We start from the raw sequence: 27641 nt of genomic DNA, 5'->3' as shown, positions 1-27641 counted from the left end.
AAGTCGGTAGGCCTCATGTATGGTGGACTTGATCCACCTGGCAAGGGTAGCCTTGGAAGCCGGCAGCCCCTTGCGACTACCTTCCGGAAGAATGAAGAGGGAATCAGACTTCCGGAAAGGTGCAGTCCTGGACACGTAAATCCGCAATGCTCTGACGAGGTCAAGCGTATGCAGAGCCTTCTCCACTCTATGAACCGGAACCGGGCAAAGGGATGGCAGTGAAATCTCCTCATTGAGGTGAAAGTTGGACACAACCTTCGGAAGGAAGGATGGTACCGTGCGGAGAACCACCTTGTCCTGGTGAAAGGCTAGGAAAGGCCGTCTGCAGGAAAGTGCTGACAATTCCGACACTCTGCGTAACGAGGTGATCGCCACTAGAAAAACCACTTTCTGAGACAGAATGGAAAGTGGAACTCCTCTAAGAGGTTCGACGGGTGGAGCTTGCAATGCTGTCAGGACCAGATTGAGGTCCCACGTATCCAGCGGACGTTTGTAGGGAGGAACCAATTGGGAAACTCCCTGCATGAAAGTCCTGACTTGCGGTTTAATAGCAATGCGCTTTTGAAAAAGGACTGAAAGCGCCGACACCTGACTCTTAAGCGAGCTTAAGGATAGCTTGGCGTCTAGGCCCGATTGAAGAAAACCTAGTACCTTCGGGAGGGAATAAGGGAGTGGGACTTGTCCATGAGATTCGCACCAAGAAAAGAAAGCTCTCCAGGTACGATAATAGAGCTTGGCGGAGGCAGGCTTCCTTGCCCTGATCATAGTTGCAATGACTGCCGGTGAAAAACCTGCCTGGGTTAGAATCCAGGTTTCAAGGGCCATGCTGTCAAATTGAGAGCCCCTGAATTCTGGTGGAAGAACGGACCTTGAGACAGAAGGTCGTGACGGTCGGGTAGACGCCAGAGGACGTCTGCTGTAAGTTGAACAATGTCGGCATACCATGTACGTCTGGGCCAGTCTGGCGCGATGAGGATGGTTGGAACTCCCTCTTGCTTGATCTTCCTCACGACCCTGGAGATTAGGGGGAGGGGTGGAAAAATGTACAGGAGTCGGAACTGGGACCAGTCCTGGACCAGGGCATCCGCTCCGAGTGACCGCGGGTCGTGTGTCCTGGCCATGAAATTGGGGACCTTGGTATTGAGATGGGATGCCATTAGGTCCACCTCCGGGGTTCCCCAACGTTGACAGATCTGGTAAAAAATCTCGGGATGGAGAGACCACTCCCCCGAGTCCATTCCTTGCCTGCTGAGGAAGTCGGCTTCCCAGTTTTCTACACCCGGAATGTGGACCGCAGAAAGTACCGACCTCGTGTCTTCTGCCCAGCGGAGGATATGCGCCACTTCTCTCATCGCCTGGGCGCTGCGGGTCCCGCCTTGGTGGTTCACGTATGCCACAGCCGTGGCATTGTCCGACTGTATCCGTATGTGCGAGGCTGCAAGCAAGTGATGAAAGGCTCTCAGTGCCAAAAGGATGGCCCTGATTTCCAGAATATTGATGGGCAATGTCACTTCCCTCGGTGACCACTTGCCTTGTGCCCTGTGATGTAGGTGCACCGCCCCCCAGCCTGTCAGGCTTGCATCGGTAGTCAAGATCTTCCATTGTCCTGAGAGAAAGGGCTTCCCTCGTGTAAGCGAGGTTGGTTTGAGCCACCAATGCAGGGACCTCCTGGTTGACGACGTTAACCTGAACTCCCTGTCGAGGGTGAAGGGATTCCTGTCTCAAGATCTGAGTATGGCTAGTTGAAGGACCCTGAGGTGAAACTGGGCAAATGGCACTGCCTCTATTGCTGCTGCCATCCGGCCGAGGATTCTCATGGCAAACCGGAGAGATCGAGGAGGACTGCGAAGGAGTGTACGAACTCCCAGACGGATGGCCAGTGTCTTGTCCTTGGGAAGGAGCACCAGGCCCCTGGAGGTGTCGAATAACATTCCCAGGAATGTTAGAGTCTGACTTGGGATAGTCGACGATTTCTGTAGGTTGACTAGCCATCCCAGGCGACTCAGCGTGTCTATTGTGATTGAGACACTGACCTCGCAGTCTTTGAAAGTGGGAGACTTGATGAGGAGGTCGTCCAGGTACGGGATGACTAGAATGCCTCTTGAGTGCAGAGCGTCCATGGTGGCCGCCATGACTTTGGTGAACGTTCTTGGAGCCGTGGCGAGTCCGAACGGAAGGGCGACAAACTGGTAGTGGTTTTGGTTGATCGCGAACCTGAGAAACCTTTGGTGGGCGTGGGCAATTGGTATGTGCAGATACGCATCCTGTATGTCTATGGAGGCAAGGTATTCTCCCTGCTCCATGGATGCAATGATGGACCGGAGGGACTCCATGCGGAAATGACGGACCCGTACGTAATTGTTGAGCTGTTTTAGGTCCAGTATGGGTCGGACGCTGCCTCCTTTCTTGGGGACTACGAACAGATTTGAGTAGAACCCTCGGAATCTCTCGTTCGCGGGAACCGGCACCACAACTCCTGCTTGAAGGAGAGAGGAGACCGCTTGGTGGAAAGCACGAGCCTTGTCTGGTAGTGTTGGAGGAATAGAGAGGAAGAACCGGTTCGGTGGAGCGGAAGTGAACTCTATCTTGCATCCGGAAGACACTATTTCCCTGACCCACTTGTCTTCTGTAATAGGCAGCCAGACTTGCTGAAAGAGTAAAAGTCGGCCGCCTACTGGTGGGGTGTCTTCCGGAGTTCGTGAGTCATGATGAAGCGAAGTTCTGAGGTTTTCCTCCCTTGGGTTTCGCTTGGCCTGGTTTCGACTGCCAAGACCTGTCCGGTCGCTGCTGCGTCCGTGGGTTGTCCCTGCGTGGAGAGCGGTTACGGTTTTGCGCTGGGCGCGAGACGGACCAGCCCGAGGAATTCCGAAAGGATCGGAATCGTGTCTGGTTTCTTCGTTTAAACGTGCGTTTCGGTTTTAATTGAGGGAGAGAGGTACTCTTACCCCCAGTGGCATTGGCTATCATTGTGTCCAACTTTTCGCCGAAAAGTCTTCCAGTAAGATACGGAAGTCGCGTGAGGGACTTCTTTGAGGCCGCATCCGCTTTCCATTCTCGCAGCCAGAGGATGCGTCGGATCGTGATGGCGTTTGATGCTATTCCCGCTACACCTCTTGCGGAATCCAGGGCTGCATGAATCATGTAGTCTGCTATCACTGCTATCTGGACCGCTTGGTCCGAGAGCTCAGGATTTGAAGCTTGAAGACCCTCCTGTAGTTTTTTGGCCCAAGCCAGGATGGTCTTGGCCGCCCAAACTGAAGCAAACGCAGGGCCCAGAGAGGCACCTGCCGCTTCGAAAATAGAACGAGCCATGCGTTCTACTTGCCAGTCTGCTGCGTCCCTGAGAGTTGAGCTATCTGGCAGAGAGAGTAAGGTCTGCGCTGCTAGCCTCGAAACCGGGGGGTCCACTTCAGGTGGATCTGTCCATTGTTTGGTGTCTGTCTGTGGGAAGGGGTACTTCGCTTCCAAATATTTGCGATTAGCAAATTTTTTTCTCAGGCTGCGCAAACTGTTTGGTAAGTATTTTCTCAAACTCATGGTGATTAGGGAAGACCTTAGGTGGTTTCTGAACACTTTAGAAGCAAATCCTATGTTCCGGGACTTCCGGGGCCGACTCTGGAATTTTTAGCACCCGATGTATGGCAGAGATTATGTCCTCAACTAGCGCTGTATTGCTAGGGGGAGAAGGTACCACGGACCTCTCCGTTTCGTTATCTGAGTCGGAGTCACAGATGCCCTCCGAATCCTGTGCCTCGCTAAGGTGATCCCTGGAGGGCGACCTGGGGCGGGGGTCTTCTGTGGTGGGGGATCTCTGTGGTAAATTGCACTGTCTGTCTGTGACAGGGGACTGCCTAGGAGACCTGGAATGACGCTGTCTCTCCCTGGAGGGGGACGACCTTGTGCTATAGGACGACTCAGGTGATCGAGACCTGTGGGTCCGCTTACGTCTGTGAGAGTCGGAAGCAGCATGTTCCTGAGACAAGCTGTCCGTTTGCTGTGTAACGTCCATAGCCGGAGCCCGACTCTGCAGAGCTTGCAGCAATGTGGCAGTTAGGTTGTCTATGGACTGTGTCATAGACTGTGACATCTGAGTTGCCCATTCCGGCGTGGCCTGTGACACTGAAGCGTCAGTAGGGACTCCCTGGGGTTCTGACCCAGAGTTCTGGATGCAGTCCCGGCAGTGCGGATACGTGCTGCCACTAGGGAGCGTGGCTTTGCAGGCTGTGCAGAATGCATAGAAACATTCCTGCCTGGTTCTCTTCCTTGAGCCCGGCATAGTGCACAGAGGCTGGCTATTAGGGATCGAACAGGGGTGGCTACGCAGAGGGAACCCACAGAGAGCCTTATAGGAAGTATGGATTCACAGCTGAGTATGAGAAACCAGCTGTGAGCTTACCCCACCGGTGTGCCCCTAGGTCCAGCGCCGACAGATCCCAGTTCTGTGCCCCCCGGAGACCGCTGTGATGCTCCTCTCCTGGATCTCATCCAAAAAAAATGGCCACCGAGACTCTGAGGAGAGGGAGGAGGGGGCGGAGAGAGCTGAAAAGGGCGCGCTGGGCTGTGTAAAAACGTGCCCTTTCTGCCTCAATCCGCCCCTTCTATGACACTCCAGTGTGTCATTTTAGTCATCCGGGGGGCGGGCCGGGGAAAAGGCTGCGGCTTCAGCTAGGCCGAAGCCGCGGTCTAAATTAGAGGCCTGATGCCCAGGAGGGCTCCAGAGCGGCGCGGTAGTCCGGGGGGGGGGCGGATTTGTACCAAACCCCCCCAGAATGGTCGACTGGATAGCGGTGGGGGTAGCAGGGGTAGCGGTTCCTGTATGGGGGGCCCCCGAAACGCTATGGAGCCGCTGCAGAGACAGGGACGCAGAAAAGCCCTGTCTCTGCTGTGCCATCCAGTCCGCACCCTCCCCCGGCCCCAACAGGATCCCTCAGCTGGTCTGGGGTCCCTGGAAGCTGCGGAATGCTGCCTGTACTCCGACCCTACCTGAGGCGTCTCAACCTAATGCCCCCTGCGGGGGATTAGGGAGGGTGCGTCTGTCACCGTCAGGGGGTCTTCATCCTCGCCTCAACCTCAATCCAGACCCCAAAGGGGTTGGGGAAGGAGGGGGGTCTCGACCTCGAACCAGGACCCGAGGGACTGGGGAGGGAGCGACATGGGGAATAGCCACCTCGACCTCAACCGGGTACCCCTAATGGGGGACCGAGGAGGGAGCCATGCCGGGAGTCTCGCTGGAGACCCGCTTTTCTTCATCTGTAGTCCTTTGGAAAAAAAATCCAGGAAAAAGACGGAGTAAAAAAAAAATTCTTAGGTGTGCCTCCTGCGACACTAAGCAAAAACTGGAGAAGGCTGACGCCGTCCAGGGGTGTATACTGCAGAGGAGGAGCCAAAGTTAATCTTTTTCAGACTATGCATAGTGTCGCCTCCTAGTGGACAGCAGCATAACACCCATGGTTCTGTGTCCCCCAATGAGGCGACAGAGTAATTATCATTTTTATGAGCCCAGATCCCTTATATCTGCCTTTAGTCCTACCATGTCCTGTGTCTCTGCAGTTCCCACTCACCATCTGTGGCAGCGAAGAGCTCGTACAGAGCCTGAGCCAAAACGTTCACTACAAAGGAATGCGACTTCTTCCGCGACCAATAGAACTGCTGTTTGGCCTGAAAAATATTAGGACAGAATATTAAGACGTCACTGCAAGAAAATCATTTATTTGTCATCTGTTTAGATTGCGTGCAAAAAAAAGAAAAAAAACTATACAAATACTAAATCGGATTGTTTCAGATAAAAGGGACACAATACAAACTTCCTCAGTGTAGGAATACTCCTTTAGAGCCAGAAATGCCATTAATTAAGAGTCCATCATGAAATGCTGGAAAGCCGCACATGATATTAGGGCTGCGAAATGTGGCTCTTGCATGAAAATAAAAAAAATTCTGGTCTTACAAAGGATGCCGAGATTGCCAATAGACAACCACCATCCTTTGCAATGGATAAATGGGACAATCCTCCCCGTTCCTCTTTCATTGAGTCTTGAGGTTTCGGATAAATCCAAAACACTATTGATAAATCCTGTTTAGAAATGTGATTCTCACCTGCAGGACTTGTGAGTGTTCGTTCAGGTCTGGCAGATCCTGTAGAAGATCCCTCCAAATCTTCACATCATTAAGGACAACGCTCATGCCTCCTCCGGTCAGCGGATGCCTCATGTTGTAGGCATCTCCCAAGAGCAGCACTCCTGCACCCAACAAAGACAAGAGACAATGGGCTTGGTCATCATGTCGGTCTGTCTAAGGCTGAAGCTATGTGGCGACTCATGCCTGTGTGACATAAAAGTGCACTTGGCCACTACCCAAATGTCGGTAGAAATCCAACCCTGTTGCAATGGTGGCAGCGGGACATTGTAGCCACAAGTTACCACGTAGCTCGTGCCCTAAACCAACACTAGTGGGCTCTCACTTCCTATAGTTTATTTTCTAGGAAGCAGCATAAATCACTATCACCATTATTGGACCTATGTAAATGAAGTCTTACCCTTTTTGTTGACAGGTGAAGGTGGGAGGAAGCTGGCTGGCATCGTCCTCAGTCGGTCATTTTCAACAGCAAAGTGGAAAGGATCTTGTAAATGTTCTGTAGCAAAGGAACATTGGTGAGAGGGTGCTGAGATGTATCTATGACTGTGGTCCTCACCAGGGAGCTGTGATGTATCTATGAAGTCCTATGGTCCTCACCAGGGAACTGTGATGTATCAATGATTGTGGTCCTCACCAGGGAGCTGTGATGTATCTATGACTGTGGTCCTCACCAAGGAGCTGTGATGTATCTATGACTGTGGTCCTCACCAGGGAGCTGTGATGTATCTATGACTGTGGTCCTCACCAGGGAGCTGTGCTGTATCTATGATTGTGGTCCTCACCAGGGAGCTGTGATGTATTTACTATATGACTGTGGTCCTCACCAGGGAGCTGTGATGTATCTACTATATGATTGTGGTTCTCACCAGGGAGCTGTGATGTATCTATGACTGAGGTCCTCACCAGGGAGCTGTGATGTATCTATGACTGAGGTCCTCACCAGGGAGCTGTGATGTATCTATGACTGTGGTCCTCACCAGGGAGCTGTGATGTTTCTATGACTGTGGTCCTCACCAGGGAGCCGTGATGTATCTACTGTATGACTGTGGTCCACACCGGGGAGCTGTGACATGTGGTCCTCACAGGGAGCTGTGATGTATCTATGATTGTGGTCCTCACCAGGAACTAGTAACGCATCAATGACTATGGTCCTTAATAGGAAGAAGCGACATATGTATGACTATAGTCCTCACCAGGAAGAAGTGACGTAACTATGACTATGGTCCGTACTAGGAAGAAGTGACATATCTATGACTATGGTCCTCATCAGGGAGTAGTGATGTATCTATGACTATGGTCCTCACAACGGAACTGTGACGTATCTTTGACTAATGGTCCTCATGAGAAAGCTATGACGCATCTATGATTATGGTCCTCATCAGGGAGCTATGATGTATCTATGACTATGGTCTTCACCAGGAAGAAGTAATGTATCTATGACTATGGTCCTCACTAGGGAGCTTTGAAGTATCTATGACTATGGTCCTCACCAGGAATAAGTGACGTATCTATGGCTATGGTCCTCACTAGGAAGCCCTGATGTATCTATGACTATGGTTCTAACCAGGAAGCTGTGATGTATCTATGACTATGGTTCTCAATAGGGAGCTGTGACGTATCTATGACAATAGTCCTCACCAGGAAGAAGTGACATATTTATGACAATGGTCCTCCTCTTGAAGTTTTGACGTATTTATGACTATGGTCCTCACAAGAGCTGTGATTTATCTATAACCATGGTCCTCACCAGGGAGCTGGGGCAGGATGTTCTCCAGCATATATTCTTTGAGGTTCTTTGGCATTTCTCCCCTGATGTCGACAAGGACCCGGGTCTCGTTGGATGATATCTGGTAGATTAGGACAGGACTGGGATTGGCCAAGACAAGCTCGGCGTGATTGGCTTTAAACTGTGGAGAGTCCTGGAATTAGAAAAAAAAATTGTCAAATGCTTTAAAAGTGGAATTATCATTTATACAAAGTTTTCTACTAAATGGTTAAAATGATGGAAAGTTGGAGTACAGACCCCAGAGCAAACTTAACATCCAGTATGTTCTGCTTTAGGGGCTTTATTATGGATGCCCCGACCATATTTAATGAGGGCAAGTACCATAAATAACATATACACTGGCATGTAAAAGTTTGACCACCCCTGGTCAAAATTACTGTGATTGCTAAAGGGCGTGGAAGCCCCTGATCGGTCGCCCATTTTGCCCCAAATGTCTAATTGAAATCAGGTACCAGTGACAAGAGCAGAACTGGGTACTAAAGTACTGACCTTTAAAATGCACCCCACAAAATGGGAGGACACTGTGACCTGGCCAGAAATTAAGTCTTTTCTAAATTTGGAGAAAACACCGTCAGCGACGACGGTCAGAGGCGCACGGATCTCCTGCAAAATAGAGATTAACCATTAATGTGCCAGACCAACCACAAGAGGAAAGTTATATAGATAGATAATAGATAGACCATGGAATACTCAGTTATAAAAAATACATTACCTATCAAGCCCCCTCTAATGTACAGTATCAGGAAAAATGGCACCTGATTTCAGTATCAGTTCTGTATTTTTTTTTAAAGAGCCCCTCACCCCCATTCTACCTTGACATCTCCAGTTTCTTTGTCCCTGTACTGGACTCCTAGAATGGTGTCATTTTCTTCAATTAATTGTTGCACTGTCCCCTCGATGTACAGCGTGCTGCAAAACAAGCGAGAATTGTCCTGACTACCACCAATGTAAGGCGCCATGTCATACACAGCTATATACTGTACTAGTAGTGGTCAGCTATAAACAGGTGCTCATGAGACTGACACAATTCTACCACATTAATATCTGATCTACAGACTGTGATCTAAAAAAAATCTATTATTAATTATTATTAATATTTTTGACCTCCAAAAATAAAACAGGATTTTTGGTTGCTTACCGTAAAATCTGTTTCTCGGAGCCTTCATTGTGGGACACAGGAACCATAGGGTGTATGCTGCTGCCACTAGGAGGCTGACATTATGCAAATAAAAAAGTTAGCTCCTCCGCAGTATACACCCCACCGACTGGCGCTCGATTAATCAGTTAGTGAGAAAGCAGTAGGAGAAGCAATAGAATAGAAAACAAACATACAACTCAACTGTAACTATAATACACAGAACAAACAACAGAAGTTGAAACATGGGAGGGTGCTGTGTCCCCCAATGAAGGTTCCGAGAAACAGATTTTACGGTAAGCAACCAAAAATCCTGTTTTCTCCATCGCTTCATTGGGGGACACAGGAACCATGGGACGTCCCAAAGCAGTCCCTAGGGAGGGAAAAGCAAACTTCCATTAGGTCAGCGGACTCACCACCGCCGCCTGTAAGATCCTTCTTCCTAGGCTGGCATCCGCCGAAGCGTAAGTGTGGACCCTGTAAAATTTTGCAAACGTGTGGACAGAAGACCAGGTTGCAGCCTTACAAAGCTGCAGCGCGGAAGCCCTGTAGTGCACCCCCCAGGAAGCACCCACTGCCTGGGTGGAGTGAGCCTTAACCCCAGGAGGGGGCACTCAGTTCTTGACCCGGTAAGCCTCTAAGATTGCCGATCTAATCCAGCGAGCAATAGTCGCCATGGAGGCCAGCAGGCCTTTTCACGCACCATCTGGGATGACGAAAAGGGAGTCTGTCTTCCGGAACGTATCAGTTCTAGCCAAATAGACCTTCGTCGCCCTGACCAGGTCTAGTTTCTTCAAGGAGCGTTCCCAGGAATGAATTGGAGTCGGGCAAAAAGAAGGTAGAACGATGTCTTCATTCAGGTGGAAAGCAGATACCACCTTGGGGAGGAAGGACAGAGGAGGCCGCAGTACCACCTTATCTTGGTGAATCACCAAGAAAGGAGGACGACAAGGAAAAGCCACCAACTGCAGAAAAGTTTTGACCTGCGGACAAGAGGATAGCGTCTTCTGGAAAAGAATGGAAAGAAAGCGCCGAAACTTGACCCTTTACAGAACTAAGGGCCAGACCAGCGTCCAGGCCCACCTGGAAGAATGCCAGCACCGAAGGGAGCGAAAAAGACATAGGTGGAATGCGATTGGACTCGCACCAACGAAAATAGGCCTTCCACGTACGATAGTATATTCTGGAAGACGACGGCTTCCTAGCCCGGATCATTGTGTGAATTACCCGATCTGAAAGGCCTGACTCCTTCAGAACCGTGGTCTCAAAGGCCACGCCGTCAAATTGAGCGACCGAGAATTGGGGTGGTAAATCGGACCCTGAGACAGCAGATCTGGTCTGTCTGGAAGCGTCCAAGGAGCGTCCGCGAGATGGTTGACGAGGTCCACGAACCAAGACCTTCTGGGCTAATCCTGCACGATGAGGATGACTGGCACCCCTTCTGCCTTGATCTTCTTCAACAGCTTGGGGAGAAGAGGAAGGGGAGGGAACAGATAGGGGAGTGCGAACTGTGACCAAGGAATGGTCAAAGCATCAGCGCCCACCGCGAGGGGATCGCGGGCCCTGGAAACGAACCGTGGAACTTTCCTGTTCAGACGGGACGCCATAAGGTCCACGTCCGGAGTACCCCACCGAAGGCAAATCTGACGGAAGACCTCCTGATGTAGGGACCATTCCCCTGCCACGAGGACCTCGCGGCTGACAAAATCGGCGGCCTCGTTTTCCACATCGGGAATGTGTACCGCGGATATCGCTGGGACTGACACCTCCGCCCAATGAAGGATCTTGGGATACCTGGGCCAATGCCAAGGAACTCAGAGTCCCTCCCTGGTGGTTGACATATGCCACCGCTGTGGCACTGTCCATCTGAATCCGAATTGGCAGGCCCTTGAGCAGCTTGTCCCAATGGAGCAGGGACAGAAAAATTGCTCGTATCTCTAGGACGTTGATCGGAAGAGTAGCTTCCTGCGTCGACCAACAACCCTGGACAGTCAGATGGCGAAACACTGCGCCCCAGCCGAGAAGGCTGGCGTCTGTCGTCACCACTTGCCAATGTACCGGAAGGAAGGACCGGCCCTGGGCTCTGAGAGGTGATGTTAGCCACCAATTGAGGGACAGCTTGACCCGAAACGAGTCGAATTGGACGATCCAGGGAGGAGACAGACCTGTTCCACTGTGACAGAATGGCCCGCTGAAGTGGTCTTGAGTGGAATTGGGCGAAGGGAATCGCTTCCGACGTTGCAACCATCCTTCCTAGGACTCTCATGGCTGATTGGAGGGAAGTGAGTCGGGGGCCATGAAGCAAGCGAACATCCCATCGAATAGTTACTCTCTTGTCCTCGGGAAGGAAAACCCTTGCCTGACGGGTGTCGAAAAGTATGCCTAGAAACACAAGACGTTGTGTTGGAAACAGACAGGACATTTTTCTGTTGATGATCCACCCGAATCGAGAAAGAGTGTCGCAAACGATGGTCAGACTTTCGAGAGCCTGGGGCAAGGACAGAGCTTTGATGAGGATGTCGTCGAGGTAAGGGAAGAGCACAAGACCTCTGATCCTCAAAATGGCCATCAACGCTGCCATGATTTAAAACCCTTGGGGGCGGTGGCGAGACCGAACGGCAGGGCGACAAACTGGAAGTGCTCCTGATGTATCGCGAAGTGCAGGAATTTCTAATGACCCAGGAAGATTGGGACATGTAGATTGGCGTCCTGAATGTCTATGGAGCACAGGAATTCTTGTGCCTCCATGGAAGCGATTACTGAACGAAGGGACTCCATCCTGAAATGTCGCAGACTGACCCTTTTGTTCAGTAATTTTAGATCCAGAATGGGCCGAACCGTGCCGCCTTTTTTCGGCACTACAAACAGGTTCGAATAGAAACCTGTGAAACGCTCTTTTTCTGGTATGGGAATAATCACCCCCGAACTGAGGAGAGAGGCGATGGCTGTAAAGAAATCCGGAACCAAGGCGGGGTCTTTCGGGGGCCGGGATTCGAAGAATCGATCCCGAGGGCAAGAAACAAATTCAATTTTGTATCCTGAGGATACAACTTCCCTGACCCAAGCGTCCTCCAAGGCAAGCCAGACGTCCCTGCAGGCAAGAAGGCGGCCGCCCACCTGGGTGGATGCGCCGGGGTTTTGATGCCAGTCATGCGGAGGAAGACCTTCCAGGTCTGGCCCTGGTGGATCTACCTTGAGAGGAATGGGAGCGCCAGGAAGGAGTGAGCCTAAAGGAAACTCTTTTCCTATCTTGGTGTGCTTGTGGCCTCTGCTGGTAGGAAGGCGTCTCTGTTGTCGTGAAGCGACAAAAGGACCGAAACTGACGTTTTGATGGCCGGCAAGGTTTTGACTGGGGAAGAAGGGAGCTTGTGCCTCTGATGGCATCCTTAATAATCTGGTCCAGCCTGTCGCCGAAGAGGCGCGATCCCTGAAACGGTAGGCTGGTGAGGGACTTTTTTGAAGATAAGTCCGCCTGCCAGGCCTTAAGCCAAACTGTGCACCGAATAGCCACCAAATTGCTAGATGCCTGAGCTGCGCAAGACGCGGCATCCAGGGAGGCAGAGAGCAAATATTCGCCTGCATGCAAAATCTGGTCGACGAGGTCCGCCAGCTTCTCTGGCCAGAATGCCTTGGCGGAGATCCTTAGCCCATTTGGCTATGGCTTTAGAAGCCCAAGTAGAAGCGAAGGCCGGGCTTAGAACAGATGCCGCCGCTTCGAAAGCTGACTTCACAAAGGATTCTATGACTCTGTCATTAGGATCTCCTAGAGATGCTCCCCCAGAAATCGGAAGGACCGTGTTGTTAGATAGTCTGGAAACCGGCGGGTCCACGGCCGGAGAAGCTGACCAGTCTGCGATGAGCTCCGGCGAGAAAGGATATAACACGCCCAAGGCGTTTTCCTCTTTGAAAGCGCCTGGTCGGATTTTCTCTTTCTCTGGACAGAATCTTCTGGAACTCCGAATGAGGAGCGAAGACCTTGGAAGGTGGTTTAGACCGTCTGAAGGAGACCTCCTGGTCCACGGGCGAGTCTTTGATATTGAAGGACTGGTTGATCGCTCCAATGAGGCTCTGAACCATATCCCTCATATCTTCGATTTGGTCAGAATCCAGCTCCAAAACATCCTCAGAGGGCACATCCGAAAAAGTCTCACCTGGCTCAGGTGAGGAAGATCGGGACAAGGGAGGCCGCTGGGACGGGCAATGGGGCGAGACAGACTGGGAAGATGAACCGGACCGGTGCTCCTGTCTGGATCTTTTGCGGCTAATATTAGCAGGCTCAACCGGAGCTTCCTGTGACCCGCTGAGTCCTGCGGAAGCCTGCAGGGGCAACCTATCCAGTACGGAAACTAGGGTCTGAGACACCCTGGTGAGATCTGCCAGGCCTCACCCTCGCTTGGGACAACCGGGGGCTCCTGGGCGGTGGGTTCAATGGGGTTGCTGCAGTTGCTGACCTGATGGAAATTTGCGTTTACAAGAAGAACATGCAAAATGACTGACCACCACGGAGGAAGAGGAAGTTGGAGGACGAGAGCGAAGTGGTTTAGAATTAGACATGGTGAGCTAACCCACTAAGCAGTGCCAGACTGTTAGGGGACGGAGAGCTGAGGGGGGTGTCAGTCTGCAGTGCAGAGCTACTCACGGAACCGGTGTCCTGAAGCGACTTCCAGTAAGGGCTGCACAGCTCGCTTGGGTATGAGGGTCCCGCAGACAGGAAAAGAAGGCGACCAGCTCCCAGGCTGAGGTAAAAACGCGCGCTTCCTGAATACGGTGGGCGATAATTAGCTCACTGTGGTCGGCAAAAGGGGGGCGGAGCTAACCGCTCTCCCAGGAGTACAAAGATGGCGCTGCTAAACGTCTATAGGATGACTGGGAGGAGTAGGCGGGGCCATGCGCCGCCCTTAGGCGGCGCAAGACGGGCGGGAGAAAAAGTCCGCCCGAAAGAAGGGGCGTGGCCTCGCCTCAGAACAACCCCCTGTACGGAGGATTCAGGTGACGCCGCCCAGTGGAAAGGGAGTTACTTTGCCCTAAACAGTGATTCCCTGATTCCCGTTCCCCACCGCCCAGGGTGGGAGCCAGGAAAACTCTACTGCCAGGGGGACGGGCGGTTGCAGATACTTACCTTCCGTAGTCTTGTCCTAAGGAGAACCTGAGGAAAAAAAGGTACCTCATTATCCAGGTGAAGAAATCAAGACGTCCATAAGAAACCCCCTTAGTGGACGTCCGTGTCTCCATCGACCGACAGGCTCTGGTGGGCGAGTGGGTGCGAGACGGGTGCCAGGGACGGTGGGTAGCCCGTACACGCATCCGTGTTAGGGGCTCTTGATCCTGCCGGGTAGACGTATGAGGATACGGGGCGGCAGTACACACCGTACTCATAGTCTCTTTGTGTGAGTACAGATGTGCCTATTCACTCTGTATCCCTCCAGAAACCTGAAAAAGAACGACGCACACTGAGGTAGATAAGGGTCTAATGAAACACCCGTGTCCACCTCCTACTGACACTAAGCTAAACTGATTAATCGAGCGCCAGTCGGTGGGGTGTATACTGCGGAGGAGGAGCTAACTTTTTTATTTGCATAGTGTCAGCCTCCTAGTGGCAGCAGCATACACCCTCTGGTTCCTGTGTCCCCCAATGAAGCGATGGAGAAAATACATTTTCAGACACTTGCTTGATATCTCCCCCCCCCAAAAGTGGTCTACAGACACTAGTTGATGATCTCTAAAAGCATAGTCATTCACTTGCGATTTCAATCTACACTCACTTATGTTTTTAAAAAAAAAAATTGACCTGCAGACACTCGCTCGTCATCATCCAATCTTCAGACACTTGCTTGTGATCTCCAAAACACCCAATCTACAAACACTCATTACGATCGCCAAAAACAACAGATCTATAGACATTTGCTGGAAACAAAGGATATACAGACACTTATTTGCAAAAGCTAACAAGTTGATTTACACATACTTGCTGTATGTGATCTCCAAGAAAAACACTTGATCTACTGTATATACATTTGCTCGTGATCTCCAAAAAAAATCTGATGTGCAAACATTTGGTCATAATCTCCCTTCCCCCCTCCAAAAAAACGTACTTGCCTACAGACACAAGTTTGTGATGTCCAAAAGTCTACAGACATTTACTTGGGTTTTGAGACACTAATTATTCCTCTGTCCTTGACATTTGGTTTTACTATACCCTGTACAATATGTGATGTTGAGGTGATACATATTTATTAATATTGTTTTTCATCAAACACCAGATCTTCAGACACTTGCTCGTGATCTCCAAAAACACCAGCTCTACAGACACTTGCTCGTGATCTCCAAAAATACCTGATCTACAGACATTTACTCTAAACACCTGATCTAAAGACACTTATCTGTAAACGCTAAAGGTACTGTCACACTTAGCGATGTACCAGCGATCCCGACCAGCGATATGACGCGGTCAGGATCGCTGGTACATCGCTAAGTGGTCGCTAGTGAGCTGCCACATAGACAGATCTCACTAGCGACATCGCTGGGGACGGGGGTCGCTACTTACCTGTCACACCAGGCGATCCTGCGTCCTCCCGCCCGGCTCCACGTGTCGCTCGTCCTCACAGCAGGAAGCGCCGCAGGAAGCACACGACGAGAAACAGTCCTGAACGTTCTCGCGCGATCAGCGATAACCAGCAGGGGAGCCGGTCGTAGGTAAGTATCACACATAGCGATATCGCTAGCAATATCGCTATAACGTCACTAGTTATAGCGATATTGCTAGCGATATCTCTTAGTGTGATATGCCCTTAAAAACACTGGATCTCGACTCACTCCCTCGTGATCTCCAAAAGCCACTTGATCTACGGTCACTATCTTACTCAATATCTTCATAAATAGCTAATCTACAGAACTTTTCTATATTCATCTAATATGCAGACATTTTTTAGCAAACAATACCCGATAAAATTAAAAAAAAAGTAAAAAATTAAAAGTAAAAACTGGACAATTTTGACCTTTAAAAAAACAGAACAAAATAGCTAGTCAACAGAAACTCTTGGCCTCGATTCATCAACACTAGAAACCTTCACACCGGTCTTGATCTTGGAACGCGGTAGAGTACGGGACTCCCGATTGATTGAGACTCGTATGCCTCTTCACGAATCAGTAGCGTCTTAGAAGTGGTGATCTTCCGGCACCCGACTAGATCCAGCTTCGCCCACTTTGTCAGAACTGTACAAAAATGGCACCAAAATGCCAAAAGTTGAATAGACTTTAGCTCATCCTCGAGTTGAGCCAATATGTTTGTGACTTTCAAACCTTTTTAAGCCATAATTCTGGCGTAAAAGCTTTGATGAATCGGGTCCTTCATGTCTATGATCTCCAGAAATATCTGCTGTACACCAGCAAAACCCGATCTACGCCCTCTCTAATTTACAGACAGTTGCTTGTGATCTCCAACAACACCTGATCTACCAGAGCTTGATCATGATTTTCAAAAGCACCAGATTTACAGACAATTGCTCATAATCACTAAAAATAAGTTATTAACAGATACTTGCTTACAGGCTAAAACCTCCCTGATCCACAGAAATATATTTGTAAACTCCCAAAAAAAAAGTCATCTAGAAAATATCTGTTACCTGTCCTGGCTCTAGGGCCAGACTTTGCGCCCTTCTCCTATAGCAGGTTACTCTGTGCTACTGTGCCACAGATTACTACAGCGGATTGGCAAGTACCTCTGACGATCACCCAAGGCCTTTTACGGCTGGCTCAGATGCAGGGATCGCCTAACAAATGGGTATTGCATGTTGAACAGCCGCGAGACATGCAGCCGCGACGAGTCTTACATAGTATTCGAGCGCGCCGAAGACACTCTATTAGCACACGAGCATGCTCAAATAACACCTTATCCGACCACGTTCGCTCATCACTATCTACAAACTAAATCTACTCTCATTCATGACCTCCAAACACACCAACATCTACAGACACTCACTCGTGATTTAGAGACGCATGTGAGGGGATTGCCCCAAAACCAGATAGGAAAATAAACATTTGGTAAAGCAGAGGCTTGTACACCTACTTGGGTTCAGCCATGGCCATCTTGCGGAGCCCCATGATAAAGCGACCATGATGAAAAGCCCTGCCGCACTGCAGCTCCTTCTCCTCATTCATGGGGTACGGGATCTCCACTTCTGCTTTACTCTCTATATCGTGAACGACGTATCCATGAACCACGTGGGCATCGACACCTTCCACTGCATCTGAAAGGAGACCATAATATGAGCGTCCACACGAATAAGGGGGTACTGCCTCTACTGGCTAAATCATCATTGGATCCCCAAGCCGTGAGTATAAGTCAGATTTTGGTGTAGCTTCCGTGCTATAGCTGAAGGTTGCTCTGACATATGAAGAAAATTCTGTAGGTATAAGGTCACTGTTCAAACTAAGCAGAGACCAAGCAAACCAAACACAAACCAAGGAGAGACCAAGTAAACCAAGCACAGACCGATCAAACCAAACACAAACCAAGTAAACCAAGCACAGACCAATCAAACCAAGCACAGACCAAGCAAAACTATTTGTTCTTTATCTCCAGCCACCTCTTAATTGATTGCCATTTTTTACTTTATTCCCTTATCCATCTCTATATGTGTAAAGCGTTTCGGACCTCGCCAGAACCAGAGTTGTGACGCCATTACTTACCGCCAAGTCCAAGGTCCTTCAGGGCTTGATAACCTCCAGGTTGCAGTAATTCCCCCACGATACGATCTGGTTCCTTCAGATCTCTTTCAATGACGACCACCCTCCTCCCGTCCCTGGACAATACTGTAGCGAGAGCGGATCCCAGGACACCGGAGCCCACAATGATGACATCGGGACCATCACCCGATCTACTAGCAGAAACTGCGGCGCCATTACAGACAGTGGACGATCGCAAGTTATTACTAGTTTTCCTCTGAAAAAAAAAAGGCAAAAATATCCCAAATATTAATTGCAGTTTCCTAATACCGCTCTGAGGTCCCATCCACGTCACATTATTTCGGGCAGCATGGTGGCTCAGTGGTTAGCATTGCAGTGCTGGAGTCCTGGGTTCAAATCCCACCAAAGATTATTATTATTATAAGTTTAGACTAGTTGTAGTCTATATGGTTACAGTTACTAGTCTGGCCAGGATAATAAGCTGCTGTAATAGAGTGTGACACTACACGCCGCTCCAACTGTGCCGCAGCTACCACACAGGGACAGTAGACAGCCCTGAGCCAGCAGGCAGCGTCATCTATGGGTCAGGAGGTGGCGGCCCGGACCCTGGCAGATAGTGACCTGAAATCAACGAAGGGACATGGGAATAATAGTGGCTCAGTGGTTAGCACTGTATGGTGGCTCAGTGGTTAGCACTGTATGGTGGCTCAGTGGTTAGCACTGTATGGTGGCTCAGTGGTTAGCACTGTATGGGGGATCAGTGGTTAGCACTGTATGGTGGCTCAGTGGTTAGCACTGTATAGTGGCTCAGTGGTTAGCACTGTAGCCTTACATCGCTGGGGTCCTGGGTACAACAAGGACAACATCTGCATGGAGTTTGTATGTTCTCCCAGTATTTGTGTGAAATCTAGATTGTGAGCCCCAATGGGGACAGTGATGATAATGTCTGGAAAGCGCTATATACAGTAAGTAAAATAAAAGTACAAATAAAAACACACAAGGATTTCTACATGGCGCCTGGGGTTACAGTGCGGAGAATCACTAGAGGGGGTGATGGGGGAAAGGAAAGGAGGAAGGAAGCTGAAATAGGAGATGTAAACAGAAAATGTGATAGATAATAGATATGAGATTAGACGAATAAATATGAATGTGTTTACGGTTCTGTAAATAAAGCTGATCTGAATTGTTATAATAAATATATATTTTCTTAAAGCTACATGGAGAGAGCAGGCGGCAGACGCGGCAGCTCCGCACAGGGATCTCCGTGACTCCTGACTTCTAGATTAATCTTCACCGAGAGAACATTATCCGCTTCCGTCTCATCGACCAGAGCTCAGGACGCCGGCGACACTGCGGAGTATACGGAGTATACGGATAATGTGCTCCGGGCAACACTTATACACATCTACACATAGTGTCCAACTGCCGAGATAGAGAAGATAGAAAGATAATAGATAGATGATAGATAGATAGATAATAGATAGATGATAGATTATAGACAGACAGATAATAGATAGATGGCAGATAGATAGATAGAAGATAGATAATAGATAGATAGATAGATAATAGATAGATGATAGATTATAGACAGACAGATAATAGATGATAGATAGATAATAGATAGAAGATAGATAATAGATAGAAGATAGATAGTGGATAATAGATGATAGATAATAGATAGACAGTGTAGCTAGTGATGGTGTCGCAGTGAGACCCCCGGACCCCCATCTTCCTCTCACCTGTCTCTCCCCGGTCTCCTCCGCCTTCTCCAGCCCATTGAGGCTCAGCGCCCCGGCGATCCCCCCCGGGGCCCCCTGTTTCGGGGTCCGCCCGTGCCTCCGGTGGCGGATGGCGGAGAGCAGCAGCCCCACAGTGCAGCCCCCCAGCACGGCCAGCAGCAGCTCCAGCCGGGGGGCGCTCAGCAGCTCGTCACACTTCTTGTACACATAGGTGAAGGTGGCGACCCCCAGGAAGGTCCACATCTCGGGGGCACACCGGGCGCTAACGGAAGGGAAAATATGCAGAAAAATACAGAAAATAATAAATTAAAACTAAATATTTAAAATATAAATGTATATAAAAATTCTGATTGAAAATCTAACTGTATGAGGAAGGAGAAGCGCTGAGCAGCCGCACACAGGTGTGAATGGGCGCAGAGTGACTGCTCGCACCTGGAGGCGCTGGGTCTGGTTACATACAGGGGGTGTTCCCTCGCTCTGTCACACAGAATCACCAGCTCTCCCGGCCGTTCCCCACCACACTCCTCTACAGGATGGATCCGTCTGCCAATCCCCGATACATTGTATCATAGGATGGACGAGAGGGGCGGAGCCAAACCTCAGCCTCAGCAGCACTCAGTGCTTGGGGTTGCCCGGCAACGAGAGCTCGTCAGCTAAAGGGGCGGAGTTTCACAGAGCGCAAGGTCCTGAGCCCCGCCCAGTGCTTTATCAGCCAACGGCAAACCGTCGCTAAGGTGAGCAGAGCTCACGCTATGGATAGCGCAACCAATGGGAGAGGTCGGGCGCTTCGCTCCAGATCGCACTCTGCGCTTGTGGCTGTAGTGCGATGTGACGTTTAAGGGGGCGGGGCCAGGCTGAGAAGGCGGGAAAGGGAGGGCGCTGAGCTGAGGTAAAAAGATGACCACGGACGATTCATGACGGGTTTTCGGTTTTCGTCATTTCTGTGACAGGAAAAATCAATGTTTTCCCTTACATAAATGACGAGACAGGCGGGCAGGGAGCTTCATGACGTAGCCTGACTAATCACTGAGGGAGAGATGGTGTTAGGCAGTCTAAAACATTTTCTGAGGTAAAAAGTTGTTTTCCTTAAAAAAAAGAAAAAGTAATGGCGTTACCACCAAGCGCTACATCCTTAAAATCAAGAAAATTATAAAAAAATTACTTTTCTCTGTCACGTTTACTCTATGCGCTCGCACGCACCGTGTGACCGAGACTTTTAGAAATCCCATTTTGCCGCTTTGTGAAAATGCTGCATTTTTTTTTCCAACCTAAAAAAAAGCACAGAAAAACGTTTCATGTGAACAAGCTCTAGAAATGCTGTTCATTTCACACTTTTTTTTTTACACGCTTTTCTTTTTTTTGTGGGTGTTTTCTATTGAAAAACCTAGAAGGGAACTCAGTGGGGGATGCAAAAAAAAGTGAAGAAAAACACAAAAAAAAAAAACACGCTTATTTGCATTCAACTCCCTTTATCCCCAGACAATTTTTCATTTTTTCTTCCCAGAGCCATAACATTTTTATTCACTAAGGCTGGTTTCACATTTGCGTTTTTTAGCGCTGGAAAAAAACGCATACCTGCGCATGCGTTTTTTCCCCTATATTTAACATGGGTGCGCATACCTGCGCACTGGTAAGCGCATGTATGCGATTTTCATGCGCTGCGTTTTTTTGGGGTGTGCGTTGGTATTTTCCAGACGCAGCATGTTGCATTTTTTGGCCCTGCAAAAAAGCGCATGCGCACATATGCGCACGTTTTGCGCTAAAAATGGCCATTATAGCCTATGGATGCGCATATGTGCGCACTGGCATGCTCATGTATGCGTTTTTTTGCATATGCGTTTTTTTTTTTTAACCATGGAATTTAGGGGTTTGGGTTAGAGTTAGGGTTAGTTAAGGGGGTTTAGGGTTAGGGTCAGGGTTAGGGTTGGGGTTTGGGTCAGGGTTAGGGTTAAGTATGGTTTGGTTAAGGGTCAGGGTTAGGGTCAGGATTAGGGTTAAGTATGGTTTTGTTAAGGGTTAGGGTCAGGGTTAGGGTCAGGGTTAGGGTTAAGTATGGTTTTGTTAAGGGTTAGGGTCAGGATTAGGGTTAAGTATGGTTTTGTTAAGGGTCAGGGTTAGGGTCAGGGTTAGGGTTAAGTATGGTTTTGTTAAGGATTAGGGTCAGGATTAGGGTTAAGTATGGTTTTGTTAAGGGTCAGGGTTAGGGTCAGGGTTAGGGTCAGGGTTAGGGTTAAGTATGGTTTTGTTAAGGATTAGGGTTAGGGTCAGGATTAGGGTTAAGTATGGTTTTGTTAAGGGTTAGGGTCAGGGTTAGGGTCAGGGTTAGGGTTAGTTAGGGTTTGGGTTAGGGTTAAGTATGATTTGGTTAAGGGTTAGGGTCAGGGTTAGGGTTAGGGTCAGGGTTAGGGTCAGGGTTAGGGTTAGTAAAGTCATGGTTTGGGTAGTGTGAGGGGCCACCTAAAAATGTTGGAAAAAAACGCAAACGCGGTAAAAACGCACTAAAAACGCATACAAACGCATAAAAACGCTGCGTTTTTTTCATGCATGCTCATAAAAATGCTTGAAAAAAACGCTGCAGTTGTATGCTTATGTATGCGTTTTTTCAATGCGTTTTTTTGCGGGAAAAACGCGCTGCAAAAAAAAGCAAGTGTGAAACTAGCCTAATAAGGGTAAATTTCACAGTTCAGGAAAGGCTGCTAGTTTGATGTTGCGTACAGCCACAGCGTCAAACCTGCAGCGTCCAGATGTTACAGCATAGTGGAGGGGATTTCATGAAATCCCGTCTCCACTATGCGTTAAAACACGCAGGCGGAAGACCCGCATAAACGGACGTGCGGCGCATCTTTCCAGAACGCAGCATGTCTGTTTACAATGCGGCGACACTCCATCGCTGCACCGTAAATTTCGCATAGACCAGTGATGGCGAACCTATGGCACGCGTGCCAGACAGGGCACGCAGAGCCCTCTCAGCTGGCACGCGGCCTCGCCTCACTGTTCAGAGCTGCAGCTTCCTCACACACATTGAGCGGCGCAGCCGCGGAGCTGAATGATGACATCCAGCCGTGCCTCTCAATATGTGAAGAAGTGACAGGAAGAAAGCTGCTAGCACGCGGAGAGGTGAGTGTGTCTGGTGAGTGTGTGGCCCTGTGTGTGTGTAGAGGGCCAGTGATGCGGAGAGGGACAATGATGGCGGTGATGGGGAGAGGGACAATGATGGGGAGAGGGTCAGTGATGGCGATGATGGTGAGAGGGCCAGTGATAGGGAGAGGGACAATGATGGGGAGAGGGCCAGTAATGGGGAGAGGGCCAATGATGGGAGTGATGAGGAGAGGGCCAATGATGGAGGTGATGGGGAGAGGGACAATGATGGGAGTGATGGGGAGAGGGACAGTGATGGGATTGATGGGGAGAGGGCCAATGATGGCGGTGATGGGGAGAGGGACAATGATGCCTGTGATGGGGAGAGGGCTAATGATGGGAGTGATGGGGAGAGGGCCAATGAAGGGAGTGATGGGAAGGGGGCCAATGATGGGAGTGATGGGGAGAGGGCCAATGTTGGCGTTGATGGGGAGAGGGCAATGATGGGGAGGAGGAAATGATGGAGGTGGTGGAATGGGCAATTTCTACAAGAAGGGGATCATGATGGGGCATATTTCTACATGAAGGGGATCACGATGGGGCATATTTTTGCATGAATGGTAACATGATGGGACATTTCTACATGAAGGGGATCATGATGGGGCATATTACTATAAGAAGGGGACAATGATGGGGCATATTACTACAAGAAGGAGATCAGGGTGGGAACATTACTGGCTGCGGGACCATTCTAATTGTGCAGGTGGTGAGCAGAGTAATTAAAAGATAAAGTGTGTACCTGTTACTAGTTTGGCGGCTGTTAAAAATCACAGCACCTGGACCGCCAGCAATTATATATATATATATATAATTTTTTTTTTTTTTTTGTCAAATGTGGAGCCGCAGCAAATATTTATACTTTTTCAGATCACGGTGAAGCCTCCTAGTCTGCCATTCTTGCCAGGTGCTATCCACAAGCCAGCCAGCTTCCCAAGCCAGCCATCTCCATGCCAGGATTCAGAAGTCAGTAGCAGCCAGATGCAGTAAGTGTTATCACATTTGTGTGACTGTGGCTAGAGAGTAGAGATATTCACACTGGTAAGGCTAAGTGCACACGTTGCAGAAATTTTCTGCTCAAAAACCTGAATCCCTTCCCAGAAATCGCACCTATTTTTCCACTTGCGTTTTTTGCGCAGTTTTGATGCGTTTTTGATGCGTTTTTTTTCCGCAGCGGATTAAAACCGCATGGAAGAGGCCTAAAACGGGGAAAATCCGCAAAATTAATGAGCATGCTGCGTTTTTTACCGCCATGCGTTTTTTTTGCGGTAAAAAACGCATCAATGTGCACAAAAAGTGCAAAATGCATAGAAATGACTGTGCAGCTTATTTTTAGCGGTTTTATAGCGGTTTTATAGTGAAAACCGCGGTAAAAACCGCTAAAAAAACGCTGTGTGTGAACACAGCCTAAATGTAGCAGTGGATTTCAGCTTGGAATCTGCTTGCATTCCATGCTAAAATCTATCTATCTATCTATCTATCTATCTATCTATCTATCTAAATAAAAAAAAAGGGCATCACTACCAAAATTATACAATTGGTGCAAAACCTATTCAGCAGTGTCCAAACAACAGAGTTAATAAAATAAAAAAAATAGGCAGCACTCCAAATTAAATGTGAAAAAGTGGATACTTTACTGATCCTCAGGTGGCGACGTTTTTTTTTATTTTTTTTTATTCTATCTATCTATCTATCTATCTATCTATCTATCTATCTATGTAATACTCTGCATTTTTTTCCCACACATGAGCTTGAAGCCCCTCTGCTGAACAGAAGAGAAGACTGCAAAGGTAAAGGCCCTGTCACACTAAGCGATATCGCTAGCAATATCGCTATAACGTCATTGGTTTTTGTGACGTTATAGCGATATCGCTATGTCTGATACTTACCTCCGACCGCTCGCCCGCTGGTTATCGCTGATCGCGTGAGAACGTCCTGGACTGTTTCTCGTCGTCAGCTTCCTGCTGTGGCGACGCGTGGACGCGGGCGGGAGGACGTCAGGATCGCCTCGTCTGACAGGTAAGTTACGACCCCCGACTGCTGCTATGTCGCTGGTGAGATCTGCCTGTGTGGCAGCTCACTAGCAACCACTTAGCGATGCACCAGCAATCCTGACCGGGTCATATCGCTGGTCGGGATTGCTGGTGCATCGCTAAGTGTGACAGTACCTTAAGTTTAAAATCAATGAATTGTTTACATAATAGAATTGATCATCAGGGTTTAGGGACGGCAAGCGCTGTACCGGGAAGAGAGTTGGCAGGGGCGGACTCTCCTGTGCAGCACTGCTGAGTAGTTCTCATTCACTTTGAATGAGGGCAGCGCTGCAGTACCTTGAGCCAGCCACTACACATTTTTCATCATACAAAATTGCCCTGTGGTACTTCGTCATAAATAATTGGGTTTTAGGTTGCAGTTTTGGCACTCGGTCTCAGAAAGGTTCTCCATCACTGCTCTAGGATTTGTAACCCCTATAACTATCCTAGGTAAAATGATGTTGAGAGACTTCGCCCAAGAGATGTCTGAATGGGATGATCCGCTTCCCATGGAAAAGAGAGATTTGTGGGTAAGATGGAAGAAATCTTTAGAAGCCTTGTCAGATCTTTACGTGGCACGACATTACGCTTCCGTGCCATCAACAGAAGTCAAGACGCAAAGGCTCTGTATCTTCTGCGATGCCTCAACCAAAACGATTGCAGCAGTAGCGTATCTGAAAACTACTGACATCAAGAAACAATGCCATGTAAGGCTCGTTATGATGTTATGAGCCGGACAAAACTAGCGCCAGTCCAGGAGCACACAATACCCAGACTGGAACTCTGTGCGGCTGTGCTAGCAGTAGAGTTAGCTGAACCTATCTCGACAGAAATTGACCTGGAAATCAAGGACGTTGAGTTCTACTCAGACTGCAAGGTAGTATTTGGGTACATTTGCAACGAAACTCGACGCTTTTATGTTTACATCAGCAATCGGGTGCTAAGGATCAGGAGGTCTACTTGCCCTAAACAGTGGCGCTATGTGTCCACACACCACAATCCTGCGGACCACGCAACTAGATCTGTTGAATTTAGACACCTTAAGGACACGACCTGGTTTACGGGCCCTGCATTCTTATACCGTTCAACATCTTACAGTGACGAATCAGACACCTTTGAACTGGTAGATCCAGATGCAGATGACGAAATCCACCCTCAGGTATCTGTTCTAAGTACAGTGACTTCAGACAATCACCTCAAATCCCACCATTTCAGCAGGTTTTCAACCTGGAACTCGCTTGTTCGTGTCATTGCTTGTTTAATTCATGTGGCTTAGTCTTACAAGTCAACATCACCCACCATTCAGAAGTCTTGTAAAGGTTGGCACCACTGCAAGCACGCCTTTACCGCTCCAAACCTGGAAAATGAAGTGGTATTAGTTAATGCCGAGCGGTGAGTGTTCTGACCTCTGAATAGGACAAATATGTTTGTATCATTCTGGTTTAGTTAGCACCATCTAGTGGTGGTTGAATTTACAGCTGTGTCTTAAATAGCTTTACAGCCTGTGTCTTTAACAGAAGTGTTGCACTGTGGGATTGAAGTAATGCATTGTGGGAATGAAGCAATGTATTCTGGGATGAAGAAGATGCCATTTTATTCTGTGTATTTCATAAGGACACACGTGTTTATCTGTCCTCCTGTAACTCCTTACTTGAGTTTGTTATCTGGGTAAAGCATATCTGGTAAGATTAATATCTTTTCTGCAGTGTTGTACAGAGATGTTATTAGCTGTATAGCAGTCAGTGCTCAGTAGATGTAATTAGACACCTGTGTGTTTCTATGTAAGGTTTGCATCACACTGAATACTTCCTGTAATTGTGTTAGCTGTGTGATCATCTGCCCAATACTTACCCATATCGTTTGTATTCTTTATAGTTTTACCGCATGTTCTATACTCTTCACCAATAAACAAGTTAGACTACAGAGAACAGTCTGTTTATTTTGGAAGATAGAAGGTGGTTTATGCTGTATGCTAGAGTGCACACCGTGTCAACATGTTTGAAGGCAGAACAGATGTATTCCCAGTCCACTGTCTCCAATGATTTATATGCCCCAGCACAGTATCTGCAGTGATGTATATACCCAGCCCGGTGTCTCCAGCTATGTATATGCACAGCCCCATGAAAAGCAGTTATGAATAGCAACATCATCAATTCCACCAAATTTGTACTGCCTCCGAAGTATGGTATAAATATCCAAATGGCCCTTGACATAAAAAAGATTCCTCAACGCCTGCTCTATACTACAAAACATATTTCATTGGAATCTATATTAGTTCTATATTGTTTTTTTCCCTAGAAGTGATGCATAGAGAAACCCAGCGGACTCCTCCTTTACAATCCTTGGTGACTATCGACAGAACCTTTGAATCATTTTCTGCAATACTTTGAATAAGCAAGAATGCATGTTTGTAATGACATAATAAGCATTCCTTTAATGTTGGGAGTAACTCCTTTGTTTCTTAAAGACATGCTCACGTTTTTTCATATCCTGTCAGAAAGCTTAAGTCAGATTATTCTCTCTATCGGTATTTTTACTTCACCACAGTGAACATGCAAGTGAGAAGATCATCAGTATTTACCACAGTAAGTACATTCACGGTTCAATTCCTCGCTCAGTGTAGACATGTGACGTTTATTTTATTTAAAACATTGTTTTAAATCCTTATTATAAATATATTATTTTTGTTTTGTTTTTTGTAAAAAAAAATGTAAAAGCATGAATGCTAAATTTATACTTTTCCATTTCTTCTACTTTTGTTTCATTATTTTTTTTATCTTTTTATGACTTTCAAAGCAAAATTAGTAGCACTTTTCAGTCTGTAAAAATTATGGAAAAACTAAAGGTCCCAATTGGGACTTCCATGAGATCCTTTGGTAACTGATATGTGTGGAATATGATGGATCCGAACAGTGAAAAGGTTGTGGCTTTCCTTATAAACAAAAACCATGACAATGGTGTGAACATATCCTCAGGGTGTGTGCACACGCTGTGGA

At 48.3% G+C, this 27641-nt stretch overlaps 1 protein-coding gene across 3 annotated transcripts in view; it reads right to left on the bottom strand.

Moving 5' to 3' along the window:
• SQLE (squalene epoxidase) overlaps positions 1-20060 on the bottom strand; it is a 29499-nt gene extending 9439 nt beyond the window's left edge. Inside the window, exons 1-10 of one of the 3 annotated variants that reach the window (XM_073590313.1) lie at positions 19910-20060; positions 19478-19739; positions 17742-17994; positions 17119-17299; positions 8731-8827; positions 8408-8521; positions 7880-8051; positions 6533-6628; positions 6094-6236; positions 5562-5658 (exon numbers count right to left, since the gene is read on the bottom strand). In XM_073590313.1, coding sequence (XP_073446414.1) covers positions 5562-5658; positions 6094-6236; positions 6533-6628; positions 7880-8051; positions 8408-8521; positions 8731-8827; positions 17119-17299; positions 17742-17994; positions 19478-19720 — 1396 coding nt within the window. In that variant the 5' untranslated portion in view covers positions 19721-19739; positions 19910-20060. Of the gene's footprint in view, positions 1-5561; positions 5659-6093; positions 6237-6532; positions 6629-7879; positions 8052-8407; positions 8522-8730; positions 8828-17118; positions 17300-17741; positions 17995-19477; positions 19740-19840 lie in introns of all 3 variants that reach the window. The other 2 variants (XM_073590314.1, XM_073590315.1) reach the window with 2 other exon arrangements.
• Positions 20061-27641: the final 7581 nt, after the last annotated feature.

The sequence above is a fragment of the Dendrobates tinctorius genome, unplaced genomic scaffold (assembly GCF_039654945.1).
Source record: "Dendrobates tinctorius isolate UK_male_01 unplaced genomic scaffold, ASM3965494v1 ptg000116l, whole genome shotgun sequence".
Lineage (NCBI taxonomy): Eukaryota > Metazoa > Chordata > Amphibia > Anura > Dendrobatidae > Dendrobates > Dendrobates tinctorius.
The sequence above is the reverse complement of the archived record's forward strand: the minus strand, read 5'-3'. Positions and strand labels throughout refer to the sequence as shown.